The following is a 24,228-nucleotide window of genomic DNA, read 5'->3' as shown; positions in this document are numbered from 1 at the left end:
CAGATCATGTAGTCCTCCCTGCGGCATTCTAATACGCGTGTTCAGAACGTAAGTTTAAAAAATTGGTTTCAGTGAAACTCAAAGCGAAATGAACAAGGCACGAGGCGATACCTCAGTGTGCTAGCCAACGTTTCGACAAGAGTGATTGTCTTCTTCTGGACAAAGTTCATCATTTGTTGAATTTGAGTAAGGGTTTCTCTTCGAGAGTGAAGGAGAAGAGGACGTGATGTGGCTGCTGAAGCGTCGTCGGTACCTTGGCTGATGGTACTTTTTGATCCCGCCGCCCTTCCCCTATCCTATTTTTCTCCTCTTCTCAAAGGCTTTCTCCTCAGAGCGAATGCCATATTTAAATCATCCGCAAAGTTGAACGTTTCACTCGGATGAATACGAGCCTTCGTGTCAAAACACCGACTTGCGCGTTGTATTTCATAAGAATCCCATCGCAATGCACTCTCTACTATAGTTTACAGTAAAATAGACACATACAAGACTCTTTCGAACAGTCTATAACAAAACAAAATTAGCTTCTAATGGCTTACTAAGGGAGTGAAATTAAACACCAGCCATCATAGAATTAATGAAAACGACCTGCAGTTTTTCCCTGCTAACAGACAACAATTTGTGCGAAGCGTATTAATACAACTATACCTTGGCCCCCAAGAAACTGCGTCACATTTCATCTGCTAATGCTCATGCTACACTTTCCACGCTGATCTGTAGTTGACGTGATGACTCATCTGGGTTAAACAGACCTTCGTAGCGTTTACAGCGCCAAGATGACAGACGGATGAGAAGAGCGTATTGCCGGGCTAGTTGGTGATCCATTGGGTAAAAAATTGCGCAAAAAAACACAAAGGACAAAGAAGAACACATAAGACGTGTGACAAGCGCTTGTCACACGTCTTATGTGTTCTTCTTTGTCCTTTGTGTTTTTTTGCGCAATTTTTTACCCAATGACAGACGGAGAATAACACAAACTAGACGGTGAATTAGTGTCCTGTTTTCCGTGACTGTCTGTGCGCAGTCTCAGGACTGCAAAAGCTGCGCAGCTTAACCAACTAGCTCAAAAGCCCGTTTCTTTTTGTATAATATCGATTGCGCGCTTCAAGCTGCTTCCTGGGTTTCTTCACCGCAGGGCGTACCACGGTGCGGCGGTCCTGAACTCCTGCATTTATTTCGTAGGCGGCTTCGACGGTCGCGAGTGCTACCATACCGTCGTCTGCTTCGACGTGAACACGAACCGGTGGATGCACAAAGCCAACATGAACCAAGCTCGCTGCTACGTCAGCGTGGCCACCTTGCAGGCAAGCTGCAACAGGATGCCGAAGATTAGTTCTGGGTCGCATTTTCTCTCATCTGCTCGCCTTTCAAGATAGATGGATTTATTGAAAGGAAAAGCAGAGTGGTTGGCCGGAATTATTCAAATCTGGCCTGCTACTCTGCACTGGGGAAGGGGAGAAAAAAGAAGATCATGATGGGTGACGATGTGGGAGAAGGCATATGAAATACATATACAGGCATAGTAGCTTGCCTCACAAGCTACTATCAAATCGACGCATAAAGTGCAACAGTCTTGGGGACTGAGGAGGAGCCTTAGTTTGCAAGCAGAGCCAACGTTTTGACAGGGAGGGGGGGGGGGGGAGGGGGGGGGGGGGGGAGCTTGTCTTCATCCGGGCCCCCAGACGAAATAAGTCCGCTTGTCGAAACGCAGCTTGGCTTCCGAACTGAGAGTCTCCCCTTAATTCTTGTTCAGTTCTGTTCCATTCTGTAGCCGCCTTCTTCTCTCGTTCTACCCTTAGCACTAAGGATCGTTACAAATGGGCAAGCCTGGTCTCTGGGATGGTCTCTATAGCAATGTCAGCTGTAGCGAGAATGGCATACAGGATCACCATGTCTTTCAAATCGACAGCCTTTCTAAGCTGACCCCCCCCCCCCCCACCACCACCACACACACACACACACACTAAAAATATATATATAGTCTTTCGCAATTGATAGTAGTGTTTCGGTAGCTCATCATTAAAGCGCCCGGTGGGATAGCGGATTGTGGCGCTGCACATCAGCGAGCGAATTCACTGTCGGTGACACATGACAAGTCTATGTTTCGAGAAACCTTGAACAGCGCTTGTCTTCCGCATGTGGCATACGTGTCATTCAGCTGAACCATCCTCCAAATTTCGGGCAAGAGTAGTATATTTGATAAATTGACCCTGTGAGAATCTTTAATGGTAAACGAGCTGCCTTTGAAACGCATCGCGACTAATTAGTACCGCAATATGTTCCAGCTATATGTTCCTGGGGTTAATTTTTATACCTCTGGAGCAGGAATTTATTGCGAAACTTGTGCAAGGGAGGGGTTGCTAATTACTCAGTACTCTACTGGCCGAGTCATTCGGTATTGCGCATACTGTACGGCTGCTTAAGCGACCTGTCCCTGGCAAAAGGTGCGCTTCAATTTAGTAAAAATTATATCGAACCTCGCCAAGCCTTTGAACGTGAACAGTCCTTCGACGTCAAATTCTCGGCTGGACATCACGATATCTTTTCCGGCACATAAATTGAACCGCCTCTGAGAGTACTTGCTGAGGGCCAAGTTAGCTCCACAGAATGTCGGTGAAGCTTATTGTGTGTGTTGTGAAGGAATAACATAAAAATGCTGCAGAAGCTTCGTAGCAATTCATTGCCGCTGAGCATCCAGTCCCTACAGGTACCACTTCCCCAATTGAGGACATGACCTGACCACTATTAAATCATCATCATCATCATCAACAACAACGACATCAACCGGACTATACCCACTGCAGAATGAAGGCCTCTCCCATACTCCTCCAATTAACCCTGTCTCGTGCTAGCAGCATCCACTTGACCCCTGTAAACTTCTTAGCCTCGTCCGCCCACCTAACTTTCTGCCGCCCACTGCTACGCCTAAGCCACCCACTGCAAGGATCCAGTTTGTTACTCTAAGCAACCATCGGCTGTCCTCTCTACGTACTACATGCCCTGTCCATTCCAATGCTAATTTCTTCTTGATTTCCACTTAGAATAATATAGACGTGCACTAGACGATACACTATTAAATACTCATAGCAATTGGGGCACACACACCCACACACGTGGAGTCGAATAAGTTGCGCTAAAACACGAAACCATCTCAAGGCAAGCATACAAAATAAAAAAAAATGGCGATGAAGGTGCTGAACAAATTGCTTTCTGTCAGTGGTCGCTGGCCGACACCAATTGTCTCGTCACAGGGCCACATCTACGCCATGGGCGGCTTTGATGGTCGCCTGCGGACCAAGAGCGTCGAACGGTACGACTCAAAGAAGAACCTTTGGTCCGAAGTCGCCGCCATGAATGACGTCAGAAGTGACGCTGCCGCTACCACGGCTGCAGGAAAAATTTACATGTGAGTTCGGCAGACTGACCGTTTGATTCTAACGAATTTGGGCATCTTTACGACCGATAGTCAGCTTATCATGCAAGGGCGCGCTAGACGATGTGATTGCTGCTTAGTTTATAACGCTAAGGTTCCCACGTCAAAGCAAAAAAAGTTATAGCTAGACGTGGTGCAGAAAAAGTGTTGTGGTCGCTATCTTAACATCTGAACGCGTATGGATTGCACCGTTACCTCCAAGCAACATTCAACTAAACTCGAGAGCCCCTTATAGAAAAATGAAGGTATATAAATGCAGGCTGATATTTCCGCCGAAGTATTCAGTACGACAATCAAGCTTTCGTAAAAAGAGGCTGCTGTGAGGAAACTCGGGGAAAGAACAAGAAACCAAGGTATGTAAAAATATTGCAATATATCGACCACAAAATCTGGAAGCATACATATCACCATGTATAAATTCAATTTTCACTGCCACCTATCCAAGAAGCTCTATTTTGAACTGCTGACATTTCGTCTGGACCACTAATACTGCTTAGGTGACCCACTCTCCCTCTGCGGATTTATTCATTGCCCTGAAGTACATACATTGTTGCCATTTATCCTCTCCAACCGCATCACACATGCAGCAGATGAATGGTCGCTTCTACGGGCGTTCAATCAGTTCTGTCCTTCAGGTGCGGGTACTATTTCCCAAGAGGTTGTCTGATTGGGTTCGTTAGTGCTCAGTTGAGATCGATCACGGGCGCGCTAATTTTGAATGTAGACAGATAAGGACAAGCGCTAGGCCACGTAAGCCGTCCTTTCTTGCGTGTCCTAATATTGGCCTTCCGCGTGGCCTCAGCAAGAGTTCAGCGGCTTTACCTTATTTATGCACTATCCCACCACGCCAAATGTTTTTAATGTTTTAAGGTGAAAGCCTTTAAATAAAGCCTCATACTCATGGCGTCCGGCGTCCTGACAGCCACGCCGGGCACGTGAGAAACGTACCTTATTTCTTGTCTAGCGTCATAACAGCGCGGTTGCCATGGCGGCCGCCACCGCTCTTTAGTGGTAGATAGTGACCGGTAATGATAGTGACAATGATGATGATGATGACGTCATCAGGCGATTCACGCATATACGAAGCTGACCCCGGCGGGCGTCCGTGCGGCTCCATTCATTTGGCGCTTCCTCGAACGCCACGCACCACAGCATACAGAAGCAGAAGCAGTGCAAGAGGCATCAGCGGAGTTTCGAATTGGATTGCAGGAAAGAAAAGGCGCAGTATATGTCACAGTTCTCCGCGGACACCTTAACCGAGCCGTACGTAAAACAAGGAAGGTTGTTGCGACTGAAGGAAAAAGGAAAAGAAAATGCACGGGCCTGCTACTGGCTCTGCAGCTGAGCCACCTCCGCTTCCTCGTCCGAACAGAAGAGAAAATAGAGAAGAGAAAGAAAAGGGGAAGAAAGACTGGTGCAATGACGGCCTACAACAGATTAAAAGTATGGTGGCAGGCTAGCCCCCGCTGCAAGCGGCAGTGACCTACTAGTCTCAGGCCCTTTGTTGTTGTTGTGGCTGTAGGAAGAAAGAAACGAAAATGCACGGGCCTGCTACTGGCTCTGTAGCAAGCCACCTCCGCTGCCTCGTGCGTGCGGACAGAACAGAGAAAGTAGAGAAGTAAGAAAAAGAGGGAGGGAAAGACGCGCGCCGCAACATCCGTCGTCCACCACCTAAGCGGTGGCGGGTGCAATGACGGCCTACAACAGATAAAAATTTGATGGCAGGCTAGCCCCCGCCGCAACCACAAATCACTTCCCTCCCTTTCCTTACGGCTCGGTTCAGGTGTCCACAGAACAAGTGTGACAGGTGCTGGTGGTGGTGAACTCTTTTATTACGCCCAAAAACGGGGACCAGTCAAAGGACCGTTTTCTCTCTTAGAGGAGGTCGGCGGCAATACGTCGGGATGTCGCGGCCTCCACTGCGCACTGGATAAGCCGGCGTTGATATACTAGCTCTTAAGTACGCAGCAGAGACTCCCACGTCTCTGGGGTGTTTGAGTTGTCTGTGTTGAGTGTGTACAAGCCCACGCCATGTGTATGAGAGCGGCCGGAGTTGAGCAGTGTTTGCACACGGGGGCTATCTGTTGCGGTAAGATCCTGCTGTAAAAGAGGGGGCATGGGAAGCTGCCAGATTGTAGTTTGCGCCTTTGAACGGACTCGCGTCTTGTTAGATCGCGGTGTGCGGGAGGATATGAAAATCTTTCGAGTCGGTAGTGCTGCAGTATGTCCGTGTAAGTGGTGAGTTGAAAAGCACGTGAGATATTTGTGTTTTGTGTGTGTTTTGTTTGTTGTGGCTGTAGGAAGAAGGAAAAGAAAATGCACGGGCCTGCTACTGGCTCTGTCGCTGAGCCACCTCCGCTGCCTCGTGCGGACAGAAGAGAATATAGAAAAGAAATAAAAGGAAGAGGGAAAGAAAGACGCGCGCCGCAACAACAGCCGTCGTCCACCACCAGCGGTGGCGTGTGCAATGACGGCCTACAACAGATAGAAATTCGGTACCAGGCTAGCCCCCGCCGCAAGCGGCGGTGACCCACCTGTACCAGCCCCATCAGGGGAGGAGTTCAGTGTTAGGGGAAGCACGGTGGCTGATCATACTCTCGACTCGGCAGCTGAGATCTCGGGCGAGAGTTTGCGCCTGGGCGTTTCCGCTGAGCGTCTCGTGGGTATGCGCCCAAAAAAAGTAATCGATATGTGGAAGAGGTGAGGTAGAAAGTAGAATGTGTAACGCCTGGCAAGAGATACGACCAGCATCGTAGTTCTGCGCAGTAGAAAGCGAGCGGGCGCATGTATAAAGGGAAGGGAGAGATGCGACTCACTGAAGCATACGTGCCATAATGGGTCGTCGTATTCAAGTATAAGGTCATCGATAAGGTATAAGGATATAAGGCATATAAGTGTACATACAAGGTCATGAGTGCATAAGGTCATCGTGCTGCGCTAGTGCTAAGGCAACGTCACCTAACCTTCGATCGAAGGTGGTGTTGACTAAGAACACCCTCTACGCGCATGCTTGTGCGTTCCCCCTCACATTCAAGCGCCATAGCACGCATGGAATGCAAATAGGTGTTCCCGCAAGTGCGCAGACAACGACTAGGCGCGCCGTGCGGTAGACGCTTTGTGTGGTGCGGGCGAAAATTCTGGCGTTTCATCGTCCAAGCGCCGTACTCATTGTGCGAGTCTGTAAACAGTCCGATGACAGCCGGAGAACTTCGACTACGAAAGCGCCAGCAAGATGCAGAGATACTGCAACGAGAGGCAGAGGCGGAACGGCGCAAACATGAGGAGTGCGAATAATTACGACAATACAGAATTTTGGGTATGTGTTCATGAGGGCGGGTGCGTACGTCTAGGACGACTGGGTGTGGTACACTGAGAACATACGTGCATTAAAAGCGTCCCCATTGTGTTTTGATCTCTTCTTCTTGACTCAGCGCGGGCGGCTTTACGGGCCGGGAAGTGCTGAACACCATCGAATGCTACGACCCCTCATCAGATGTATGGACCAGGGTAGCGACGATGTCCTCGCCTCGCAGCGGCCTCAAGGTCGTCGCGCACAAGGACATCATCTACGCGATGGGTGGTTACAACGGCTTCACACGTCTGTCCACCAGTACGTTCTCTAGCTTTTTTTTTTTTTTAACGGCGCACGTTTATTATCTCGTTGAATGAATCTGACCACATCTTGGTTTGCGACGGGGTGAAAGAAAATTTGTGGTCGTGGTAATACCGATTTCGATATAACGGCGGGGAGGAAATCAAGAAGCTATTGCGCTAACCAGGCGATTATGTAACTCAGTGAAGCGTTAGACTGAACTGGGAAGTAATTATGCAGGTGTTTTAGTAAAATAACAAAAATAGGCACACGAAACAGCGAGGAATTTGTTTATTAATATTCTAATGAGGGACTTTAATCGTCAGAATGGCGCCGCGCTCACATGAGAAGCGCCTTTTACCGCTTTCTTCATAACATGCGTTTGCCTTCCTCTCTCTCTTGGTCTCGCGGAACTTTTACACTGCTCTGCTGCTTCTGCCACATATACTTTCCGCCACCTTCAAATACTTTTAGTGTCCTTTCAAAACTTCATAATTTATTCTTGATCTCGTACGTCACGCATGGTAGCTTATTCATAATTCAATATCCATCTGCAAAAAGCTTTATCCCCCCGTGACACACGCAGTGAGATAAAGGGAATACTTAAGACATCACGAGTGACGTAACTGTGTTTGGACCAATCAGTATTGCCAGGCCAATAAGCCTCTGAATGGCGGGATGTCGTGCACGTGAGAAGCGGTATTTACTATATTCAGCCTCTATACCCTGCAGATTTTATGCCATCTACACTTGTCGCCAACTTCAAGCGGCAACAGCTTGCAATTAAAACCAAATATTTTTTTCTCTTCGCGTTTGTCCTTCCAGTGGATCAGATCGACACCAGGAAGGTCCGCGTCGTAGAGCTTCCCCCCATGAACCATGCGAGGAGTAACTTCGCCTCCGTCGTCCTCGAGGGATCCATCTACGTCATAGGAGGGTTCAGTGGTGTGTACACAATGCAAGCATCTCGCTTATGCGCTCAAGTGAGCACAGAACGTCTCGGCGCATTTAGTGGGTAGCCCTCGCTGAAGCCAATAGTATGGACATTACAAGTCAGTCCAGAAGATACTAAGACCGGAGGTATAAAGTGGTTAGATGGAATTCCTTCTGGTCACAATTCGGGATACATGGTACGACGAAATGAAATCACTATTTGAAGATGTTATTCTCGTATTGCTGTTCGCTGCTATAAAAGAGATGCAGCATGCTCTATTGTGTGGATCATTCATTGTTTATGAAATGAAATCAGCTGTAATTGGAAGAGGAAAAGTAGGCTGCCTTAAGTTGATATTAACAGAAAGAACTGGCTGTGTGACGATGTGGCATTGTCATAAAATATAGTACATTCACTTCAGGCCCTCCATGCAGATATCAGTTAGTATCAACAAAATGACACAGTATGGCGCCACCATTCACTAAAACCAATTTTCTTGACAAACTTTGTACAGGCCTGTATAAAAAAAAAAGAAACAAATTGCCGCTGTCACCGTAATTGCATAACTGAAAGGTGGTCGCTTGAACTAGCCCGCTAACAAAAAAATATATATACGTACAAAGTGGCACCATAAATCTTATAAGGAATAGATCGTGTAATAATTCACCTCTCTGCAGGGTTTATACTGTCACTAACCGTTTTAAAAGCATGCCAATATTCTTGTCGTCGTTACAGCCTTTGTTTCTCACTAAATGTATCCAGTCATAAGCTTTCTTGATTAAAGGAGAGTACACTGCCTGCGACGAGTATACTGCCATATTCTGGTAGATTTCACCATGTGGTGACAGTATCGAGAGAACATCTTAGTTTTGACATGAAATTTTTATACAGGCCTGTATAAAGTTGATCAAGAAAATCGGTTTTAGTGAATGGTGGCGCCGCACTGTGTCATTTTGTTGCTACTAACTGATATCTGCATGGAGGGCCTGAAGCGAATGTACTATATAGGGTGTTGCACAATAGAGGCGCGATGTAGAATGCTTCTCCCAGCTAAACCGCGGAATCCTTGCAGTTCAAATTTCGCACAGAAATCACATTTTGTCGCTAGTATTTTTTAATACTAAATTTGTTTGGGGTACTTGCCTGATTCGATCAGAAGAAGTCAGATGTTCCCATCGCCTGCGGCGGCGGCGACGCCAAACGAACCGCTGCCCCAGCGATGGGACTGGTGGCGCCACCTCATGCTGCTTACAACAACTCTGTAGCAGAGGGGGCGAACGTTTCTGGCAGAAGGTTTGAGTTGTTGTAAGCAGCATGAGGTGGCGCCACCAGTCCCATCGCTAGGGCAACGGTTCGTCTGGTGTCGCCGCCGCCGCAGGTGATGGGAACATCTGACTTCTTCTGATCGAATCAGGCAAGTACCCCAAACAAATTTAGTAATAAAAAATACTAGCGACAAAATGTGATTTCTGTGCGAAATTTGAACTGCAAGGATTCCGCGGTTTAGCTGGGAGAAACATTCTACATCGCGCCTCTAATTCTGCAGCGCGCTGTATTTTATGACAATGCCACATCGTCACACAGGCAGTTCTTTCTGTTAATAATAACTTAAGGCAGCCTACTTTTCCTCTTCCAATTACATCTGCTTTTAGTTTTTATCTTGCTTGATTCACTTTTAACATAGCTCCAAAACCTAAAATAACGCAACCAAAGACGCCACTATATTTGTAGTAGCACTGCCATCGGCAGCGCTACATCAGTCAAAAACGGCTTCCGGTATTTGTGGTAGATATCACCGGGTTTATTAATATTATTATTCAGTTTATTCTATATAAAGCTATCTTAGTACTCTCAATCCGTGCTAACACAATCGGTGCATATTAGTTAACAACACGTTTTGCACGCAACCTACAGAGCGAGCTAGTCATTTTGTTCTAGAGGCATAACGTTACTATACTAACTGTATGCCGTGCCCACGTCATGCTTGCAGACGCCATCTACTATCATTAAAATGAGAACACAGTACAGACAAATTGTTTTGTATTGCTCTGCAATGTTTCTCATCCCGCAGCCGGTTATTAATTTGGCTATGGAGCTTTCGAAAGAGGAAAAAAATGTTGACAAAGTCAGTAGACTGTCTCTTTCTTTTCGAAAAATACTGAACTGTGTAATGTAAAGTTTCACGTAATTTACGGCGCTTTTATAGGGCTTGTATTAATACATATAGCCCACAGTGGACCTCGGAGATTCAAATATCAATAATTCAAGACACTTAGTCCTCAGAAAGAACCTGTTTACGCTTCTTTGAATACACGTGTGTTTAGGAAGAGAACCACTTTCGCTGCAAGAGAAGCTGAACCTGAGGCTGCACAGAATCGGTTTAGAGAATTTTCTGGCTAGTGTTGAAAGCGCCAAGGAATTTCTTGCTTATGGTCGCAGGACAAGTATAACTAGGGGTGAGAAAGATGGGAACCTCCATTTTCCTTGTAGCAAGCTTGAAGGGCAACTCCTGCATTTTTTCGACTTTCTTGGATTTTACTGGAACTTTCAGTGTACGTGTCATTTTACTGGAACTTTCAGTGCCATACTGTGTCATTTTGTTGATACTAACTGATATCTGCATGGAGGGCCTGAAGTGAATGTACTATATTTTATGACAATGACAGCCTACTTTTCCTCTTCCAATTACAGCTGATTTCATTTCATAAACAATGAATGATCCACACAATAGAGACATCATCTACGCGATGGGTGGTTACATTTTTTTTTTTAACGGCGCACGTTTATTATCTCGTTGAATTAATCTGACCACATCTTGGTTTGCGACGGGGTGAAAGAAAATTTGTGGTCGTGGTAATACCGATTTCGATATAACGGCGGGGAGGAAATCGAGAAGCTATTGCGCTAACCAGGCGATTATGTAACTCAGTGAAGCGTTAGACTGAACTGGGAAGTAATTATGCAGTTGGCAAGGACGCGGGATCGAATCCCGGCCTCGGCGGCAGCTTTTCGATGGAGGCGAAAAGCAAGGCGCCCATGTCAGTGCACGTTAAAGAACCCCAGGTGGTCGAAATTTCCGGAGTCCTCCACTACGGCGTCTCTCATAGCCTGAGTCGCTTTGGGACGTTAAACCCCACAAACCAACCAACCAACCAACCATTATTTGTGACACATTTTGCAGAGCTTCGATGTTTCGTTTCAGAGTAAATAAATATTTTTTTTTCCGTTCCGTGCCCTCAATCGGCGAGATTTCTACGAGTAAACTTGGGTGCATGAACGTCACCGGACGCATGATCCTCTATTTTGGCGCTACGTTTGCAGCGGCACAAAGGCTTTCTTTTGTTCGTTTTAGATAAGCATCAACTATAGCTGTAACTTAGTCGCCAGTTTAGCTAATCAACGCGTATTTGATTGGTTTTGTGACAGCATACGGGACTTGGTAAGGTTGGTAAGAAACTTGATGTTGTTATAGACTCAGAAATGCTAAAAGAAAACGAAGTTGCTCTTTACGTTTCGTGGCTACGATGGTTGACAAAAACAGTTAACCTAAATTTTCACTCATTGCTCTAGAGTCATCCGATGGCAGTGCGAAATTATGGTGCGCCGCCTTTGCAAAAAGATAACCAAGCAATGAAAGCCATGCAGCGTAGCGCTTACGGCAGTCATTTAGATCTATCATTGGGTAACGAAAACCCTTCTCCTCATCGTCACCTCCGCGGCCTCTTTTCAATAGAGGCAGAGCTAGGCGCCCGTGTGCTGTGCGATGTAACTGCACGTTAAAGAACCCCAGGGGGTCGAAATTTCCGGAGCCCCTCACTACAGCATCTCTCACAGCCTTAGTCACTTTGGGGCGTTTAACCTCACAAATCCTAAAACCTTTTGGTTATTATGTAACCGTAAGAGCACTGCTGTACAATTGGAAAACAAACCTTGTTGTTTGGTTACCTTTAAGAAAGACGGTACATTGAAGACTTCAGAATTGTTAATAATCGGTTAGCGTCACCACTTTCCCATAGCTGAGACGAAGTAATGGAACAGATATATAGGCCAGCTTCGCCCGGACAAACTGAAAGCAATAAAGTCCCAATACGTCATGGTCTTTTAACATGGGCAGAGAGCGTTATTTTTGCGCTCATTACTCTTGGTTATTGGAATCATTCGCTAGGAGTCACTGAGTAAGCAATAGTTAATGATGCTCACCCTCAATATTTTAACTCCGCCCTTATTCTCGCTCCACCAGGACTGACAACCATATCACTGATGGAGCGGTACGACATCCAAGGTCGTAAATGGTATCCAGCTCAAGCGATCAGCACGAACTGCAGTGCATCGACCGCCTGCATTGTTCAGGATGTGCCTAATCCAGGTGAGCTACTCTATTTCAATTGCTTTATTTATTCGCAAAAACGGTACCGTACGCAATTGAACTGCGTCGATATGTTATTTTTGATTCTATTTGCCTTTCACGGTGGGACGTAAATGCAATTCACCTGTATGAAACGGAAACAACAAAGTCATGAAATGTAATAATTTCATGAATAATATTGTACCTTTGCAAACGTTTGACAATTTTTGGCACTTTATTTTAAATGAGGACAATTTACAGGAGGTCAGTTCCTCCACTTGCTATAATTTTTCTAGCGTTCATTTCTCAATTGTGGGACTTTCTAACGAGTTTCGTCATTTGCTGAACGCTGCACAGGACATTTTAAAAGTCGCCACTGAGCATTCGTGGTGGGAACTGTGCCGTATGATATTTCACATCATGTCGGTTGACGCCCTGAAAACTTTACTGAGCTCGGCCCCCGTTTTTGTAAATATTTTTGTGGATATTACAATTTTTATTTTTCTAATTAGCCAGCTCAAACAAGTATTTTGTCGTGAAAAAACAAGTCTCCCCGACATTTTTCTTTTTCATCCCTGTGTGAAAAAGCTGCCATCTCTCGCACAACGTGGCAAACTAAGGAGCACCGGATATGTGAATGGAATATTTCAAAATGCACCTTATAAAAGCGTCTTGCAAGCTTATGACATAGAAGCAGAAAATAAAGTACAGATATGTTAAACTTCATTCTCTAAGCAAATGCCACGTGACATCCGCCTATGACCAAAACTTGTGAGGGAAGAAAACTCAATTAAAAATGGTTTAATGATCGTAGGCGAAAACCACGTGATGATCCATATACAGGAATATCTTACGCATCATTAACAAGAAGAAAAATGGCATCATCATTATTAAGCGTATTGAAAATTGTAAGCTAAGCTGTAGGGTTCGCTCGTTTTTGCAGTTTCGAATGACGTGTTGCATGAAAGACGCTAACAGCTCCGCGTTCCATAAGACAGAGCTGCTATTTAACACTCTCTTGATCTCAGTTACACTCTCCACAAACCATTCGCATGCTTGTCGACAGCATAGTTCTATGTTTTCACCTTATTTTAGCCTAGCCTAATCTCATCGATCTAATCTAATCTAATTCCTTTCATTTCTGTCTCTGCAGAGGTATGGCTGTGACCAGGCGACCGCATCCTTCTTTTTCTTTTTTCTTTTTTCGGTGCCGCACTTTGGGAAGTGCTGTCAACGCTCGCGTCTTGTATGTCCCATCGTCTCGCATTTTTTATCCTCAAGGCCACCAGCAACCGAGATGTAAAAATGGACTACGATGAGCTTATCTATTCCATTCCATTGCAGGATAGGATCTCGGTTGCTAATTCGATTAGACAATGAAATAAAAAAAATTGGAGGTGACCAGAAAGGAGATTGTTTTAATTCAAACCTTGTGCATACTGTCTGTTCTCAAGCGCTTGGTTCTCAATAAAGCTGTGTGCTGATAGCGGTGTTGGTTGCTGACCTGTTTAGAAAAATAAAGGTTTGAGGTTCTCAAAGTTTCCAAGTTCGATGAAGGTGAAACACAAAGGCGACTGTGTGTTATGTGTGATGTCAGTGAACTTATAAGCTCTCCAGGTGGTCCGCACTATGCCGCAGCCTTCCGCTACGGCACCTCTTTCTCTTTTTTCCTCTTTTACTCCCATCTCCCCCCTTCCCCTTACGCCGCGATTCAGGCGTCTACCGAGAAAGTGCGGCAGATAGCGCTTTTTTCTTTTCATATAAACCAATTTACATTTGCATCTTACGTAGACCCATTATAGTCTAGATAGAAACCAAGTGTTTCGGCCTCAGAAGGCATGCCTTTTAATTACTTATATAATTTAGAAGAAACCAATGGAAAGGACAGCTACATGCCATTGGTGAAATCCGAATCCACGTGTCATGAAACGTGCCGATAAAAATATATGCCTTATAGAACGTGATTTAGTCAGTGTGTGGCAATCCAATACTGAGGCATTCCCAAAGACATTCAATTGCCGCTTCAGACTTAAGTTCGAAGCAACAATTGAGTGTCGCTGGAATGCCGTATGCCGATGTCGATGCTGCCAGATCAGATAATATTTTAGACCATAAGGTTCAGTGCTAACGAGATAATGTGAATATGTCCACGGTAGGGATCAGGGAACCAAGAAACAAATCTTGAGAATTAAATGACACGCCTAATTATAGTTGGAATATGGTTGGAATTATGGTTGGAATTATGGTTGGTTAACAGGTATAAATTTTATAAACAGAAAAACTTCCGCGCCTGGTGGCGCCCCCCATCGCCCCATTTCGATAGGGGCGTCGCGACCATCCATTCAAGGGTTCCAACGGGAAGCCGTCCGGGAGTGCGCAGCGCGCGACACGTGAGAAGACGAATGTGATGTCATAATAGCGCGTCGGTTCGCCCTTGCCCCGGAGTGTCCTTTCTTTTTCCGGGTACGTAACCTTGGAGCACGGCGGCCGACACACATAGGGCGAGCGCTAACCTGCATCGCGGCCTTCGTGACACTGAACGCATCGCGCCGACCTTCGGCCGAGCCTTGGAGCTCGGCCGCCAGTCGGCATATTGTCCCCTGCACTCTTAGCCCCGTGTGCCGCGGAAAAATCCGCTCCCTTGTGGAGGTCCGTCATGGAGGAGAATAAGGAGGTGATAAGGAGATTCTAGTGGTTTGGCGCTCGCTTTAATCGCTTATAGGCGCAACGCTTCGCACGCCATGAAGAATACAGACAGCATTCTACATTCATGCGTGAAGATTTTATCTACCCGTTTATAAACAGCCACTCAGACAAATTTTGTTGAGGCGCACAGGTACGACCTGTCACTTTATACAATAACAAAAAATAAGCATGAATCTAAAGTACAGCGGATAGTAAAATGTATTAGCCCAAATGAATGATCACGTGGAGCGCAGTAATAGCCATTCTAGGCCTTTCAGGGCACAAAAATGCGAGATACGAAGCTTTCATGCCTTCACCACTACTCATTCGCGCGGGGTGGCTCTAAATTAAGCCACCGCCTGCATATGCTTTATTTTGCGCCAGTGTTCGGTTTGTACTAATCGTGTTAGCGTGAAATCACTATATAACGCGATTAAACCTAACCACGGATCTTGTGTGAAGTCTCTGCGGAACTCGGGAGAAAAAAAAAAAGTAGACTTGGCTCCGAAGTGAAGCCATGGGTCCGCGTCCGCTCGTATAGAAGGGGAAGTTTTCAGTTCTCGTGGGGATGCAAGCACGGTAGCTATCGCCGCTTTTATTTCTTTGTTGTATAGCTTATCAACGCAGCCAATCACGCCGCATAGGGCTGGCACTGGGAACGTAAACAAAACGATGCAGTAAGTATGCGTACCAAGACAGACCGAACCGCGGGCAGAACCTGCAGCGACAGAAACAAATTTGTTCCATGGCGAGAAAAAGAAAGGTGAGAAACAAAACTTGGAAACTTGGCGAGTAGTCTTGCAGAGACAAGATTGGCGGAACGAACTTTTCGGTTGCAGATAGTTTCTATGGCTTTTATTTAAACTGATGCTAATGAAAGAGGAACGGAAACTGATATTACGAACTCAGCTCGTCTAAGTACACAACAAAATTATCATTTTAATATGCACCTAACGGCTACAGACAAATCGTGGTGAAAAGCCAAGAGTTGAACGATAAAACCCAAAGACAAGAATAGTGAACCGATCACAACGCATGCCCAGCTGCTGGTGATTGGCTCGCTGTCCCTGTGTTTGTGCTGCATCGTTCCATCCCTGAGTTTTTGGCTTGATTATCGTCGCCTTTTAAATCTCTGACCGGTTTTATAGTGTTTTTTCGCCCGTAGGCCCTCTACACCTCGTGGTTTTCCGCTTTTGAAGATTTTAGCTTTTTAGGCATCTTCGATTTCACCTGCCGTAACCACCCTGCCCAAGGAAGCGGGATCCAATCTCTGTCTCTGCAGCTTATTTTCGATGGAGAGGAAACGGAGTGGCGTCCATGTGCTGTGCGATGTCAGTGCACGTTAAAGGACACCATGTGGTCGAAATTTCCCGAGTCCTCCACTACGGCTTCTATCATAGCCTGAGACGCTTTGGGACGTTAAGCCCCAGAAATCAACCTTTTAGGTTTTTAACTTCACATTCATTCGTGTTATCTGTTATTCGCGCGACGGCCCTCTCACCCGATTTCACCGCAACGTCATTCATGAACGCGTTTAACTCACTGACGTGACTATCTTCTGACTACCGGTGACCAAGCATCACTGTTATCGATGTAACACCCCATTTTTTCCTGTGCTATATAATCTGTTTTTCCAAATAAAAATTTAATTCGTAGACAGCGCCCATGTGTGTCCTTCTTTGACTCCCCGTGTCCCGCCCTTTGAGCTGTTCCATCCCATACAGAACCAACTAGCCCGCCAACTCGCTCTTATAGAATTATTAATTAATAATGTACTTGGTCAAAAGCCCTGAGGCCAGATGATTCTCGTCACAGCCACAAAATGAAGCCGTCATGGCATCATTAATGACTAATGGGTAATGCATGGCTATAAGACAGTTCCTTGGTGCGATAATAAATCTTTTCATAGCTTTCTAAACGCCATTTGGGCTTTAATGGTGGCATGACGGCTACATTTTGCAGCTGAGACGAAAATCCTTTGGCTTCAGGACTTTTGACCAACAATGTACATATGGCAATCGACTGTTAAGGGTACTTATGAGTATCCTTTCTCTTTTTTCACATGCATTTTCGTCACCTTCCTGAAGGCCCGGTTCAGGTGCCCAGCAAAAAATGTTATGGCGCCATGTGCTTCTAAATAAAGGTTTTTCTCGTATACATTTGTAACATTTCTTTTTTTTTTTTTTTTATGCGGCGAAAGCCACTGCGCGTGACGCAGTGGTTACGGCGCTTGACTACTGTTCCCAAGGACGCGGGATCGAATCCCGGCCTCGGCGGCAGCTTTTCGATGAAGGCGAAAAGCAAGGCGCCCGTGTGCTATGCGATGTCAATGCATGTTACAGAACCCCAAGTGGTCGAAATTTCAGGAGTCCTCCACTACGGCGTCTCTCATAGCCGGAGTTGCTTTGGGACGTTAAACCCCACAAACCAAACCAAAATAGTTGAATTTCAATACATATTTTCTGCACCGAATATGGCACTTAAGGACGAGGCATTTTCTTCCATTTTTCGTTTTTTAAATCCGCCCTTGAAACGCATCGCGGAAAATTCTTAGAAATACGACGCCTTTCACTTATAAGAAGAGAAAAACTGCTTCAAAGCAGGTGCCAAAATCAACGTTTGTCAAAACTTACTGCGCAGCTCTTAACGTTCTCCATCGGCAGGCGGTCCTCGCAGTCGCGAAGTTCGTACACCGCTGACAACCACGTCCAGTAGAGCGCCGCGATCGACGTGGGGCACTCAGTACAACAGCAGCTCGGCCAGCAACCCTTTGCAGCGTGTTTCAACAGTCGCACATGCATAACTTGGGACCATATATGCAAAAGAGATAACCGTGCATAAGCAACCTCAACTTAGTGTCCCGTCGTAGAAGGCCTGCTTCTCGCGTAATAAACCCAGCAAGCCCCGTTATCATAGGTCCTCATCCAAACATGAAATAAAGAAGAGTACGGACAGGCCGGTGCGGACCGTTCCTTTTTTTCTTCGGGCAGCGATACCGACGTAACACTAGAGAAACAAAAATAAAAAAAAAAAGAGGCAGTATGGCATGGAAAGGTTTTGCGGCGGAAGGCGACGGCCAAATAGCGGGCTGCAGTTTCAGTGGAAAAGTGTATCCTTATCAGTGCATGACTGCAGGCATAAAGTGTGCGCGCATGCCGCTGCTTGAGAGCACAGAAAGTATAGGTCATCATGGTACACGGCAGGAACGGAGGCCAGTTGGTTGATGATTGTAAAGGAAAGCCGCGCCAGGCTAACTATGAAAGACCGGAGGGCGCACGACTACACAGGCGAACCACATAATCACAATTATACATAGTGCACAGAAAAAAGCTCCTCTGCTCGAAGAAAATGAGGCGTAATGTAGAAATAAGAGGCTTTGAAAAAAAAAAAAGAAATAGAAGAGAGAAAGAATCGGAGAAAGAAAAAACTGCAGAAATACGTTTCTCCCTGGTCCGTTCCGTTTCGGCGCGCCAAGACATGCCAGCGCCCCTTCGGTGCGAGCCGTCTGCATGAATAATTGTTTCACAGGAAGGAAAAGACGCAGTATTTGTCACACTTATTTCTGTGGGTTAACACCACTTATTGGGCTAGTTGGTGCATACTTGAATTGATGAAAATATTGCGCCCAACCATGCACACCACAAGAAAGAAGACGAGACAAAGGCGCTATACTCACAACTAAATTTTATTGCAACCACGAGGTACCTTATATAAGGCGAATTTTCAAGGGGAAAGAAGAGTGGGATGAAAGAGAGGGGCAAAAAAACGACCGTCGGGAACGCAGTGGCAAGGAAACAGCCCGAAAAACCGGTTGGAGGCAAGAAGAGATAATGAAGGGGTGCTGATATACCTCCTGCCATACTTCCTAATGTAAAATGCCTTCAAACTAACACGTGCCGTTTTATCCTTGCTCTTTTCAAGAGTCTTCGTCACATTCAACCAAGCCCCGCATCCGTTGCACTTGATTACATGCGCGACCAAATGTGCGTACTTGTATTTCAAATCTGATAAATTTCGTGCATGGACCCCCAAACGCTCGTTGATACATCGGCCGGTTTGGCTAACAAAAAGCTTTACACACGTTAAGGGAATAGCATAGACCACTCCAACAGAACAATTCGTAAACGGAGAGTCATGCTTTATCTGGCAACCCTCTTTTCTTGAGTTGCAGAATCGGGGGTACAGCTTTCCCAGCTTGTTGGGAGCCGAAAAAGCGACACTCAAGCCATGCCTGTTGGCCACTTTCCACAGGTTGTGCGAGGTTTTGTGTATGTTTTTTATGAAAGTTTTTAGATGCTGCTATCCATTAACGGGATTTTTTTGGGTCGTTTCCTTGCCATTGGGTTCCCGATGGTCATTTTTTCGCGTCCCCTCTCTTTCATTCCACCCTTCTTTGATCTTTAAACTTCGCCTTATATGAGATACATCGTGGAATTTAGTTGTGAGTAGCGCCTGTGTCTCGTCTTTTATTGCGATAGCAATACTGCGCCAGGTTTCGAGCCATTGCGTATCCCCGGCGGACGCCACGCTTGACCTTGAACAGCCGAGGAGGAGGAGCAGAAGCAGAAGGCTGATAACTTACCCTCTCGCGTCATACTCTTAAAGGATGAGCTTAAGTGTCCCCAATAATGTAGCACCTTACACTGACAGGGTGCGATAATGGAATAATGTAGCACGCAAAAGAAGCTTCCGCCGTTGCTATTGCAATTCAACTAAGGTTAACCAGAGTTAAATCACAACGAATTGTTTTTATCGTGTGCATGGTTCGACGCAACTTGTTTACCAATTCTTGTTTCTGTGGACACCTGAAGTCGTTTTGTGGTACCATCGAGTCCACACGTCGGCGACCCGATTTTCGCGTAATGAGGCTAGTGAAGCCTTTGCTTTAAACATGTAAATTGCGGCGTTAAATATGCAAGGCGATACGTGGGCAACGAGGGTGCACCACCTAATGGCAAGCACCGGTTAATTTAAGCCGCCCGGAGTTATTTAACATGTCGTGACTCCGTACATGCACTTGAGCGCATTTTGTGTTGCCCCCCTCTAAACGTGGCCGCCGTAGATCCGTAAGAGCGATGGATGAAGTTGCTGACGCATTTTAAAGGCCCACTGTCCACCCTCCGGTCGAAAATATTTTCTTCCCCGGTGACTGTGAGACTTCGCCCCTAGAACGCAAGTCCGCAAAATGTTTTTGAAAAGAGTAACAATAACGCAGTTACAGCCACCGCAATCATCCGATTCTGTCATGCCTCTCTCCTCCGTTCCCTCGCAAAGGTTTTTCACTCTCCTGCCCGAGGTCGTCTAGCCTCCGCAATACAAATTCCCCTTCCTCCTCCGCGTTTGGCGGGAGGTGGGGCGTGGCTCTCCGCGAGCGCGAAAAAAAAAAAAAAGAACGGTCGAGGGAGCGCGTGCGGCTGGATTGTCTGGTCGTGGCGAGGGAAAAGCGCGCTGCGAGCGGTAGACACCCATCATTCTCCCGTCAGTCAGCGAGACGGACCAATGGTATAGTGCTCTAGAATATTGGGCAGTGTGACGACCGGCGCAGGAGAGTGGGCCGCTTTTGCGATGACAAGAACCGACTCCCGCGAGAGGGCGCGACGTGCAACAGGGGTGCCACGTTCGCCGCTCGGCGCGTAGCGGCCGTGGGATAGCGGGGGTACAGAGGAGGGGTGCGGTTCTCTTAGAAGCGATTTTCAGACGCTACGCAATTAGTGTGATAATTAATAAAGAGGCGACTTATTCCAGGTGCTTAAACTGATCCCTGCCGTTCTTTTACGTCTATCTGGAGACATTGTGCACGCTTGGGTAGTCCTTCGGAGCAGCGCGCTATGTTTGAATCGCTATCTGAAACTCTCAACATTTCTTCCTGCGGACAGTTACAAATCGTCCAGATGAGCAATTTGTACTTAATGTTTGCAACGAAGCGTGGTGTTTTGCATTCGTTTTTCCCGTAAGGGAATAAATTTGGCTACTGCCCAGGAGCGCTATTAACACGCGTAGAAAAACAGTGTACATGCGAATCAAAGCTTGTGCATCGTAAGGCCTCCTTAGGAACACTTATTTTTTACGAACCTTATTTACGAACACCTGCTTACATTTTGCAGCTTGCGCTTATATATACATAACAACGTTTATCTTAAATCGTCAGTAATCTGTAATATATCTCTTTAATCGGTGTTCTTTATGTGCCCTAATCACTGCTTATATAAATTACAAATACAGTGTGCGAGCAAAACACATTTATTCACTACCGCACTAATTTAAAGCACTGTGGTATTTACCGACAAAAAAATAAACAAGGTATACGCGACTCAAGCATTTATTCTTTGTTCGTAATTAACATATACGCATATCACGAACATTTGTTTGCGTGCCACTAACCAAAGGGTGAACCAGCTGTTTAGATGAAAAAAAAAAGTTAAATACAGCTACGGCATTACTTCAAATAAAATGTCAAAAATTAAACCTGTCACATACGTAATACGTTCATAGTGGGCACTTGAGTGCGGACGCTTTACTGGCATCAAATGGTACAGAGCAAACAAACAAAAATAAAAGCACTGATAATTACGCGTCGAATTCACAGGTATGATGCAGTTCTTGGCGCGCATCGAGAGAAAGCGGAAAAATGCGAAAAAGATGACGAACACCTAATACGCAAGCAATTAAAATAATGCCGAAATCAAATGCGGACATAATACGTGTTTATTCTTTGAGTGTGTGGTATGAAATATGAGTAATCGACTGGATATACTTGCAACTACTGCTTACCTGACTATATATAATCGGGCTATACATGCCGCGGGTGCTCTTTGCAGTGCTAACCAGACTATAATTGTTAACAAGGTTGATATTACACGTGAAATACTTCCAAGGGAATTTAATTATTTTCCCTTTGGGAACTCTTGTCGTGATTCGCTTACTTCGCAAAGAGCGAAGCCGCAAAAATACTAAATTTCATTGCTTCAAGTGGGAGCTTTTCTGGTGCTCCAAGTAGGTCAACTTTCTGAACCTTCACATTTTACAGGAAGTTTGCAAAATCTGAAGTGCAAAGCAGTCGAAAAGGACCGTGCATCGAGCCAAATTTTTGAGTAAATTGCGACCTAGCTTCGAACCTATAGCGCTATTTTTGTTCGTGGTGAGAAACCGTGCCGGCCTCACAACCTCTCTTTCGCAGAAGGATGATCTAGCGGAAGCGAATAAGCGTATACCCTATAGCCTCTGCGTCCTCTATTTTCCGTCGTTATTTCTTTTTCAAAGCTATTCATTTTTTAAATTTTGTATGTACATAAAACAGGACTAGAGCGATCTTCTGGAGGCAATGACTTGCATATTACCGGTGGCTTGCGTACCCTAGAATGGAAACATTTTCTTGAGCAATATTAGACCATCTCTACCTCCATGCGGGGTAGTCCACATTTAATTCATTCCAACTGACTGCCGACTTCTTTTGTGGCTTCAGTGACGTAATGTAGTCGGCATAGTTGGCGTGGGAAACAACGGAATATACCATTTAGGACTGTTTTGATAATGGGGTTACTGTGACCAGTTTTAGTCAGCGCTCGAACGCACGTGTTGTATGTTTCATTTCTTCATACATCCTGCCTCCAAACTGCCCTCTTTTCAAAACGACTACATTTCTGGACTTGAATTAGGGGCTTTAGGAATGCTAAAGCAAGCTGTACGACGAGTGAAGCGTGCAGTGCGAGTCGTACGCAGGCCCTCTCCAAGCTGTTTTCTTTGGAGCCAACTCCTGTCATGTTACTTCCCCGAGGTGTTGCCGACGGCCAAAATGGAAAATAAATTAGGTGATTGTTAACAGTACTGAGCACCGTTAACCGGCATATTTATAAAATCTTGTCGCGAACAACTCGAGACGACGCACAAGCAAACAAGAACGTACAGTCCGCGCGGTATCCGCCCCGCCGCACAGCGCGCATACGCGGGCGCTCGGACGGCTGACACACCAGTTGCTGGTGGCGCCCTCTGCGCTGCGGCGCCTCCGTCATCGCAAAAGCGGCCCCTCGCTCCCATGCATTTCGCGGCGCGGTCGACACACTGCCCAATCTTCTAGAGCACTATACCAATGGACATCATTCCCGGTACGTACGTCATTGCTGTGGCCCGTCGGGCCAGCGCAGGAAACGGGGAAGCTGGCTTCCCAGAGGAGAACATGAGAGAGCTTTGAATTGTATTTTCGATGCTTTGCGGCGCGCGTGTCACTGTAGCATTTTGCACAGACTATCTCCGGTACCTGATCGAAACACTGGGCTCCTTTGCTTAAAAGGGCCTTCCCTGGACAGTGGCCCTTTAACACGACAATGTTAGTTCCCCCAAGTCGAAAATAATAATGTCCGTCGGCGGCGCCACCGACCGTTTGAAGCCTCGCACCCTTGAACAACCACGAGTAAGCTTCTGGCAAGTTTTCAATGAGCGTTACTAACCGCGTGTCCGCAAAAAGTTCTCAGGTGGCATCCACGTTCACCGTTGTAAGCCTCGCGGAATCGAAATATCACGAGCGTGCATCTGGCAGGGCAGCTGGCAGGTGACATGGCCTAAGTACATGGCAGATGGTAGGCGGCAGGTGGGCTTTACATGGAAGGTAGCAGTTGGCCGGTGGCATGGCCAAAGTACATGGTAGATGATAGGTGGAAGGCGTGTTTGACATGGCAGGTAGCACCGGGTGACATGGCCGAAGTACATGGCAGTTGGTAAGAGGCAGGTAGGTTTGACATAAAAGGTAGTAGTTGGCAGGTAACATATAGCCAAAGTACGTGGCCGGTGGGTTTTGCATAGAAAGTAGCAGTTGGCAGGTTGCACGGCCATACAGTACTAACAGGTGGTAGGTGGCAGGGGGGTTTTATATGGAAGTTAGCAGTTGGCAGGTGACAATAAGGCTGAAGTACATGGCAGGTGGCACACTTGGGTTTGACATGGCAGGTAAGTAGTTGGCAGGTGACATGGCCGAATACTGATAGGTGGTAGGTGCAATGACCCGCTCCCAGAGGTGCTGGCAACAAATGAATAAAAACGATGTCTGGCGTGAGCATTATCATGTAGAGATTAGTATGGAAAAGCTATGAATGATCTCAAGTACATGTCGCATGAATCTCACTGATCGTCTATAATTTTTTTTTTACACTGACCGCGCTAATTTCGCACGTTTCATGGGCTTACTGAGACAATTCAGGGCCAACTTAGTGAAACGAGTCTTCCTCTATACTACTACTACTACTACT

The 24,228-nt window shown here is 46.1% G+C and overlaps 2 protein-coding genes across 3 annotated transcripts in view; one reads left to right on the top strand and one right to left on the bottom strand.

Annotated features, from left to right (window-relative positions):
- LOC146208272 (kelch-like protein 10) overlaps positions 1-13,776 on the top strand; it is a 38,596-nt gene extending 24,820 nt beyond the window's left edge. Inside the window, exons 7-12 of the mRNA XM_084592405.1 lie at positions 1,136-1,304; positions 3,252-3,406; positions 6,865-7,043; positions 7,851-7,970; positions 12,200-12,325; positions 13,458-13,776. Coding sequence (XP_084448531.1) covers positions 1,136-1,304; positions 3,252-3,406; positions 6,865-7,043; positions 7,851-7,970; positions 12,200-12,325; positions 13,458-13,471 — 763 coding nt within the window. The 3' untranslated portion in view covers positions 13,472-13,776. The remainder of the gene's footprint in view (positions 1-1,135; positions 1,305-3,251; positions 3,407-6,864; positions 7,044-7,850; positions 7,971-12,199; positions 12,326-13,457) is intronic.
- The window catches only part of LOC146208271 (sodium-dependent nutrient amino acid transporter 1-like), a 140,450-nt gene extending 122,504 nt beyond the window's left edge, over positions 1-17,946 (bottom strand). The window contains exon 1 of one of the 2 annotated variants that reach the window (XM_084592425.1): positions 17,623-17,946. In XM_084592425.1, coding sequence (XP_084448551.1) covers positions 17,623-17,790 — 168 coding nt within the window. In that variant the 5' untranslated portion in view covers positions 17,791-17,946. The remainder of the gene's footprint in view (positions 1-17,622) is intronic. The other variant, XM_084592421.1, reaches the window with a different exon arrangement.
- Between the last annotated feature and the right edge of the window lie 6,282 nt (positions 17,947-24,228).

Source organism: Amblyomma maculatum, chromosome 1 (genome assembly GCF_055883805.1).
Source record: "Amblyomma maculatum isolate TAMU_Amacu chromosome 1, ASM5588380v1, whole genome shotgun sequence".
Lineage (NCBI taxonomy): Eukaryota > Metazoa > Arthropoda > Arachnida > Ixodida > Ixodidae > Amblyomma > Amblyomma maculatum.
This window is presented reverse-complemented; position numbering and strand designations above follow the sequence as displayed.